This window comes from Mastomys coucha, unplaced genomic scaffold (assembly GCF_008632895.1).
Source record: "Mastomys coucha isolate ucsf_1 unplaced genomic scaffold, UCSF_Mcou_1 pScaffold21, whole genome shotgun sequence".
Taxonomy (NCBI): Eukaryota; Metazoa; Chordata; class Mammalia; order Rodentia; family Muridae; genus Mastomys; species Mastomys coucha.
Genome location: NW_022196904.1, coordinates 137641517 through 137649831, shown reverse-complemented (window position 1 = coordinate 137649831; position 8315 = coordinate 137641517). Strand labels below are relative to the sequence as shown.

General features: G+C 50.8%; 1 protein-coding gene across 1 annotated transcript in view; it reads right to left on the bottom strand.

Moving 5' to 3' along the window:
• The window catches only part of Atg2a (autophagy related 2A), a 20839-nt gene extending 15385 nt beyond the window's left edge, over positions 1–5454 (bottom strand). The window contains exons 1-8 of the mRNA XM_031389414.1: positions 5161–5454; positions 2622–2784; positions 2371–2523; positions 2138–2240; positions 1604–1838; positions 933–1029; positions 691–852; positions 464–604 (exon numbers count right to left, since the gene is read on the bottom strand). Coding sequence (XP_031245274.1) covers positions 464–604; positions 691–852; positions 933–1029; positions 1604–1838; positions 2138–2240; positions 2371–2523; positions 2622–2784; positions 5161–5331 — 1225 coding nt within the window. The 5' untranslated portion in view covers positions 5332–5454. The remainder of the gene's footprint in view (positions 1–463; positions 605–690; positions 853–932; positions 1030–1603; positions 1839–2137; positions 2241–2370; positions 2524–2621; positions 2785–5160) is intronic.
• Between the last annotated feature and the right edge of the window lie 2861 nt (positions 5455–8315).

The window sequence follows — 8315 nt, the reverse complement described above, 5'->3', positions numbered from 1 at the left end:
AAAAAAAAAAAAAAAAAAAAGAAAGAAATAATAAAGTCTGGCTGAGCTGGACTGTGGGATGCTAAATCTGTTGTATCACATGGGTCTAGAAGGGTAAGTTCACTCTTTGTGTGCCAGATTCTGGGACAAGGCTCAGTCTAATCCTGAAGGTGCTAGAAGGATCAGTTGATATGATGAAGCATTCATACCAGCCTTTGATCTACACACTTACCTACTAACTGAAACACATAGCCTGGTCTTACTAGGCTTATTCTGTAGAAAGGGGAAAGCGCTCACTAAGAAACCTAGACTGTGCATTATATTGCCTCATCAGCTCCCACTGGTGAGTTGGGACCCTGGGGAACTTAACTGATGGTGGGACTACAGGCATAGCTGGGGCCTCCTGCTTATATCCACCCACTGTCCTGAGGTTTCTTCCAGTCCACCCTGATCCTGAAATAAACTCTGAGAGACAGTGACTTACCACCTGAGTGGGTGGGGGTTGAGGGTCGGTGGAAGGCCATGTTGCTGTGAACAGAGGAGCCCAGGTCTACACTATACACGGAGAGCTCAGAGACAGCCGAGGTCACACTGCTTGTGAGGCCAGCCATGGAGAAGAAGAGGTCTGGGGGTGAGGTGAGGGGCAGTCAGAGACAGACAGGTTTGCACTGACACAAATGCCCCTGCAATTTGAAAGAGCCTGGCACCCACCTGCGCTGTCCAAATTGAGGGGGTTGCTGATGGGGTACAGGCTGAGGGACTCAGCCACAACACCCGCCTGCAGCTGCTGGTTCAGATCTTGCTCAATGAGCCACAAATCTTCAGCACCTAGTGGGCGACTCTTGTTCAGCTTGTCAGCCAGGCCTCCAGGGTCTGTGGGGAAGATGTTTCAGCATAGCCTGCCTGCTTATCGAGACCGCCCCTGTCTGTTCCCCAGTGACCAGAAGTCTCACCTGCGAGGTTGACGGCACTGAGCAGCTTCTGGAGCTGCTGGAGCTGATGCGGGGTCAAGAGTAGGTGCAGGGATCCCAGTTGTCCCGATACCTCCAACTGGGGACCAAGTGGACAGCCATGGAGCCTTTCTATGCAGCCCACCTGCCTGTACTCTGGGGACACTAGTTGTAATGCTAAACTTGCTGCCAAGCAGTTGAATAGTCTTGGCCAACTTGATCTTTCAGAATCTGTTTTTCCAGTTGCCAAGAAGACAGCTATCTTCACTGTAAGGGCCGGAACTACTCTGCAGCCTAGGCTGGGGTTGAACTGGAAGCAACCTTCTGTCAGGCTCCCAAATACTGGGTTATAGGTATGATCGGCCATACCCATCTCTTCCCCACATGGGCCTGGTGTCAATCAACACTTCTAGGGATAGATCTAGCATGGCTCAAACTCATTCTTCCTTCCTTTTTATAGAGATTTATTTACTTTATTGTTTTATTTCTTAGACTTATTTATTTAGTACACTGTAGCTATCTTCAGACACACCAGGAAAGGGCATCGAATCCCATTATAGACGGTTGTGAGCCACCATGTCCTTGCTGGGAATTGAACTCAGTACGACAGTGCTCTTAACCACTGAGCCATCTCTCCAGCCCCATGGGTGGAATTCTTAAATTCCAGGACTCACCTTGGGGCCTGGGAAGGCCTCGTTCTGCTTCAGCTTCACCATGAGCTCCATGTACCCTGTGCAGCTGCCGATCTGCAGAGGCGGCTGTGGCGGGTCCACCTGGGAGGGCAGCTCCTCAAAGTACAGGCAGACCCCACTCAGCTGCAGGAGCTTGTGCAGGAAGGCAGGCGGCTGGTGCACGTCCACAGGTGGGGCCTGGCTCGGGTCTCGCACCGCTTCGTCACAGTACTCCAGTCTGGAGAGTGAAGGGGAGACAACCCCAGGCTAGAATCCCACTCTTTAGAGCTGTCCTAGCAACATGGGACTGAGGAACTGGGCTTCCATCTTGGAGGCTCAACTAGCCTTTGGTTCTTTGAGTCTCAAAGTTTTTACAATCTGAGTGATTTTACGTCTATACACAGTGCAGGCTCCCAACACAGCCTACTTCCCAAATCTCACCAATGCCCAACCCAGGTGGAGCCTGTCTCTTCCTAGGGCCTGGTTAGGAGAGGGGGTAGAGGCATTTGTCTCCTGCCATTCCCCTGCACTCTTTACCTCTGCACTCGGACCTCCACAGCCACGCGCCGTTCCTCATCACCCAGTGAATGTTCCACCCTCACAACTGTGTTCAGGAAGGTCACCTTGATCCTCCGAAGCACTGTGGAAGAGAGTCTAGAGTTGGGTGGGGCATTCCTGCCAGTCTGGGTAGGAAGGTAGCCCCATACCACTATCCTCCTGTCCTGTAGATAAGAGGGCCCAAGAGCAGACTAGCAGTGGGGCCTGCTCACCAGTCTCTATGGTCTGTGCAAACATTTCCAGCCCCTCCAGGGGCTGTGGTGGTTCTGAGGGTTCTGGTAACCCTTCCCGAAGGCACTCTTGAGCCATCTGCAGGCTTGTGGTCATGCATGAGGCCCAACTCTGAGCGTCCGCAGCCCCTGGTCCTGTGGGAAGGAGCAAGGAGTCAGGAGAAAAAGGCCCCCCGACTCTCCTGGGCCCATCCCCAGCAACTGCCCCGCCTGTGGCCTTACCCTGCTCTCACCTGAACCCTGGCGGGGCTGCAAGGTAAGCTGAAGGCCCGACACACACACAGTGCAGTGGTCAGTGAGAAGTGCAGCCCAGGGGACAGCTGCCTCGATGGAGCTCACGAAGCCTTCCACCAGTTCCAGTGGTGACTCCATTGACCTCAAAACCTCGTTCACCGACTGGGTAAGGTAAGGGGCAAGGTAAATCAGCTCAGCAAAACTCCGACTATGGCTACCCGCCACAGTCTCGCACAGCCACTGTCTTGGAGAGCACCGTTGGCATGCTCATCCTTCTTTCTGCTACTTACAAGGCTTTCCCTCAGGCCCTGACCTGTTTTCATCTCACCAAACAGTGCTCAGCCCCTTGGGCCAGCTAAGAAGTTTCCTTCTTATGTTTGGTTCAAAACTCTATTTACTGCTGGGTGTGGTGGCCTGCATGCCTTTAGTCCCAGTACTCAGGAAGCATAGGTAGGTGGATTGTCTCAAGATCTAGGCCAGCCTGGTATACAGCCGGTTGAGTGCTTGCCCAACTCGCACTAAGCCCTGGGTTCCACCACCATGCAGAGTACAATTGGATGTGATAAGGTTCATCTGTAATCCTAGCACTAGGGAATCAGAGGCCAGAAGATCAGGAGGTCAAAGCTGTATATTTTGAGCTAGAGGCAAACCAGTGCTACATGATGTATGAGATTCTGAGCACCTTCTATGTAGTAACCAGAGGCTGCAGAGATAGATAAGAAATGCCTTCAGCTCCCAGCCTGGCTAGGTTGTAGCCAGGGTCTCAGAATGCCAGACTCTGACTCAGTCATCAAGTACCAGTAAGGGGTGAGCAGAGCCTGCGTGAAACCCAGCAAGCAGCACAGCAAGGATGAGCCAGAGTGAAGAGGAAGCAGCCAGGCAGAGGGGATGGGATGGTGGCCCATTCCAGGCATGAGAGCAAGTGGAGAGACCCAGTCAGGACCAACAAGCAATGCACGCACATCCTGGGTGTCATGTCCAGGAGAGGGATTGACCCAAGGCCAAATGACCCAAGTACTAGACCCACAGTAGAGCTATACACTCAAGACATAGGATGAGGATGTCTGTGCTGGGGTTGTATCCCTGTCAGCCTCGGAATGCCTAAGGCCATGAGTCACTGGTCTCTCTAAGAACCCAGGTGCTCTGGGTGGTAGTCAGTAAACACCTGCTGGGCCCATGAATAAACACAGCCAGAGTCAGGAGGCAAGCAGGGGTTGAGTCAAAATTCCTCATCCATAGACGGGGAAACTGAGGCCTAGGCATTTGTCTTAGTCACTCCAGGTACTATGAAAACTAAGGCTGGGACCCAGGGCTCAACTTGGTCCTTGGACCATGTAGTTGCTTTGAATGCCTTTGAGGTAAGGCTTCAGGGTGAATTGCTGAGAGAGGTGGGCTTAAGTGAGTGCCTGTGCTGTCAGGGGAGAGGTTAGAAAACAGGTAGTGCCCTGCACTCCCCCCCAAAAAGGAACAACAGAGAGGACTGAGTAGGCATTCTGGCTGAAAGCAAAAAGGGGGAACACTCAGATGTTGGACCTTTTTCTGAGCTGTCTAATAGGCCATGGTCAGACACCTCTTAGACCAGGCCATTAGGAGATACCACCATCTCTTCAACCCATATTTGTTCCCAAAGGCATGGCTCGCCTCTAGCTCTTCCTAAGGGAAGTTGCAAACCCAGAGGCCAGCTATAATAGAGAAAGCCCTAATCTGGAGCTAGAAGGATGACCCCCATACTAGCCCTAACCTGGAGCCAGTGCCCCTCACTTGCTATCCCCAGCCTCCTGCCCGACTCCATACCCTAGGCCTCAGATCTCCAGAGCATCATGCCCAGCTCCTCCCATCCCCCACCTCAGCTAGCCCGAAGCTAAACCTCTACACCTTTCTTGGAGGGCTGCCCTCCAGGTAGAGATGCCAGAGATCAAGTCCCTCCCTAAACCCAAGCTAGGCCCCTCCCACTCTCCCAAAAGCAGGAAGTACAGAGCAGCAACAGTCACACGAGGTGTGGATCAACACAGTAGGCAGTGACGCTGTTGTTGACATCCACATCCGGGGGCGATCTCCACCCCTTATGCCCAGGATCATGGGGTGAGGAGGTCAGGACACATCTTTCTACAGGTGCCCCTGGCAGGGCTGTTAACACCCCAAACCCTCCCCTGACATAACTACCCCAGTTCTAACTCTTGTTACTGCCCGGCTCCCCACAATGTCTCTGCTCCCCTAACTCCCGGGGATCCCCTTCCACAAGCAGCGCCCCCAAACTCCGTATGATGATGGTGGCATTTTTTTTTTTTTTTGGCAAGTAACACATCATTTCCTAGTCTGTCTCCCCCCCCAAACCCCCGAGAGGTGAAGACAGGTACTCCTCTCCTAGCTTCTGGTTAAGTGGTGAAGGGCCAGCCAGGGGGCCTGGCGGAGGCGATCGAGACCCATTGGGCTCTCCAAACACAGTGCCTGTCCTCCAGCTTAAACCTTCCGCGAGGACCCTTCGGTGGTCCGTGCTCCCTCTCTCCGCACTATCCCACCTCTGCTGTGCCTCCTCACCCAGGTTTCCAGGTGAATATCCCTCAGGGCAACGCTGCCCTTGTACAGATCCAAGCTGAGCTGATCCAGGCTGAGGTGCTCCTGAAAGAAGTGACCCAAGTAGTGCTGTAGCAAGTAGCGGCAGACACGCTCTTTCACACAGTTCGACCATGGCCACAGCCATCGTGACATCTCGGGAGCCGCCGGGCCCGGGCCGCTTCCGCTGGCCGACAGCCGGCGATCTCCGTCCGGCTGTGCTGTTCACTAGAGCCCCCGGTTCGCCCCGCCGCTTCTCTCAGCGCCAGGCCGCGCCCCCGGACGCCCAACCACGCCCCCACGCTCACTGCCATTGGTCATTGCGAAGGGCGAGGCCCACTGATTGGCCGCGGAAGGCGGAGCTTTGAGGAGCAAAAAAGGGACTGGGCTCTTTGCGAGATGAAAAGCTCCCAATCGTAGTTGACGCTTGCGCATAAATTCGGAGTGGGAGGACCTTTAACCTCCTTGCTACAAGTTGCGGGAAGGCTGTGACTGTAGGGCGACAGTCGGGCCAGGAAGAGTGCGCATGTGCTGATTAATCCACCTTCTTTAGGTGATTGGGAAGAATTTAAAGGGACAGTGGCCCACCTAACTTTGTAGACCGCTTAGCAGAAGAGTAAAGTCAGTGAGAGTTTTGCAGCCTGCGTTTTGGCAACAAATACACATTTGCATTTTATAATTTTTTTTTTGAGACAAGCTTTTCTGTATTCTGGCTGTTCTGAAACTCTGTAGACTAGGCTGGCCTCGAACTTATAGGGATCTTCCTGCCTCTGCCTCCCTATGATGGAATTTAAAGCGTGCATGCACCACCACGCCCAGCCCTATAAAACTTTTTTTAGCCGCTTATCTTTTTTCATTTTTTATTTGTTATTTTATCTATTTACATTTCAAATATTATCCCCTTCCCAGTTTCGCCTCCACAAACCCCCACCCCTCCCTGCGTAGCCTCTTTATCTTATCCATTATTGTTAACAACTCCCTAAAGAGGCACTGTTTGTTTCCACTTTTCTTTTTTTCTTTCTTCCTCCTCCTTCTTGTTCTTTCTTTTTTCGTATTTTTGAGACAAAGTTTGTCTGTGTGGCGCTGGCTGTCCTGGAACTCTCCTTAGACCAGGCTATCCTTGAAATCAGAGGTGCATCTGCCTCTGCTTCTAAAATCTGAGATTGAAGACCTGTTATCACACACACACACACACACACACACACACACACACACACACACACACACACGTTTCTATCTTTTTAAAAATTCTGTTAGGTCCCCAAGAATTTCCTTTTCTTGCCAGGCGGTGGTGGTGCACGACTTTAACCCCAGCACTTAGGAGGCAGAGGCAGGCAGATTTCTGAGTTCAGGGCCAGCCTGGTCTACAGAGTGAGTTCCAGGACAGCCGGGGCTACACAGAGAAACCCTGTCTCGAAAAACCAAAAAAGAAAATAAATAAATTCCTTTTCCCAAAGTCTGGCATTTAGAGAAAAGTGAGGATTCCCTCAGGGACATATACCAGGCTGGTCTCTGAGTTCCAGGACAGCCAAGGTTACACAGAGAAACCCAGCCCTACAGGTGGGCTTGGGTGGGATGGGGAATGATAGTTTCTACTTGCTCAGAGGAGCCATTCTCCTTATCTCTGGCAAAAGGGACTATGGGTCTTTCATCAACATACGTTTTTGGTGCCTAAAGTATATCTATCTAGGTCCATGCTAGCCTCTTGGGCTCCCTCAGTCCCTACTCATAAGTACATGGTACAGTCATCCTGGCCAGCATACCCTGTCCCCTAGCCCTCTCCAGCCCAGTGGGTGTACTCTCCCTCACATTGGCAAGCAAGCCCTGCCTTCCCCCAAGCCATACTTAGAAGTGGTCATGTCCTCATTTACATTCCGTTTGCTATTGTTCCCAATTTAAGAGGTAGAAAATTGGATTATGAAGGTTGTTTAGCTCATCACCAGGAAGGTCTTTTTTTTCCCTCCCTATCTAAGGAATGCACAGCAGGAGATTAAGGGTCCCTCCCTTCTGCGGTCTGCTGGGGCCCTCTCTGAAATAATGGCTTTTCATATCTCTAATCCTAAAATCAATAATTCAACTTCCCATAAACTGGGATCTCCTGTTTCCTACAGCCTGGATGCTAAAAATGGCTTCTAAGCTTTTGTTTTTGTTGTCTGAGGCTAGGTCTCACTGTGTCTCCCTAGCTGATGTGGAACTCACCATACAGAGGGAGCTGGCCTTGAACTTGTGGTGATGCTCCTGCCTATTTCTGTTCTTAAATGGCTGGGGACATATGGAAAGAAGAATAACAAATAGCAATTTATGACACACACACACACACAAAGCCTCTCAAAATTCACTTCAGTGCCCATAGGCTGTTAGTGGGACCCAGGCAAGCTCAATTGCTAAATGTAGTCTAGGGATACTCTCCTGTTAAATGTAGTCTAGGGCTACTCTCCTGTTAAATGTAGTCTAGGGCTACTCTCCTGTTAAATGTAGTCTAGGGCTACTCTCTGAGTGGCAGAGCTCAGACAAGTAGCCTACAAAGCCTAAAAGGTTAACTTTCCTATCATTTACAGAATGAGTTTGCCCTCCGTTGTTCTACAGAGTTCTCCGTAATGATAGCCGTATGGACACTCATGAGTAACCTCGACTCTGCTTTAGTTTTGATCGGGACTTTGACTCAGTATAACACTAAAGATCAGCTTGGAGGAGTCCTGTGTGGTTAACCCTGTCTCAGTGAGGGTTGTAGCAGATAGAGCTGGGGTGCAGAAGCTCCACTGGCACTGGACCTGCCTACCAAGCAAGAAGCCCTCCCTGGACCCAGTCCTCACCACTGTAGGAACTAAGTGGTGGTGCACCCCTGTAATCAATCCAATCTAAATTGTGGTGAACTCCTGGAATCCCAGAGTTTGGGAGGTGGGGGCAAGAGAATCAGAAAGTTAATGTCATCCTTTACTACACAGCCACTTCCTGGATGAGCGAGAGGAGATCTCCCTCTTCCTTCCTTTCTTTTTTCTCCTTCTTCTTCTCCCTCTTCTTTTTCTTTTAAATGTTTTTTAAAGACTTATTTATTTATTGCTATTTCTATTTGTTTATTTAATTTTTTCTTTTTTATTAGATATTTTCTTTATTTACATTTCTTTTTCTTTTCTTTTTTT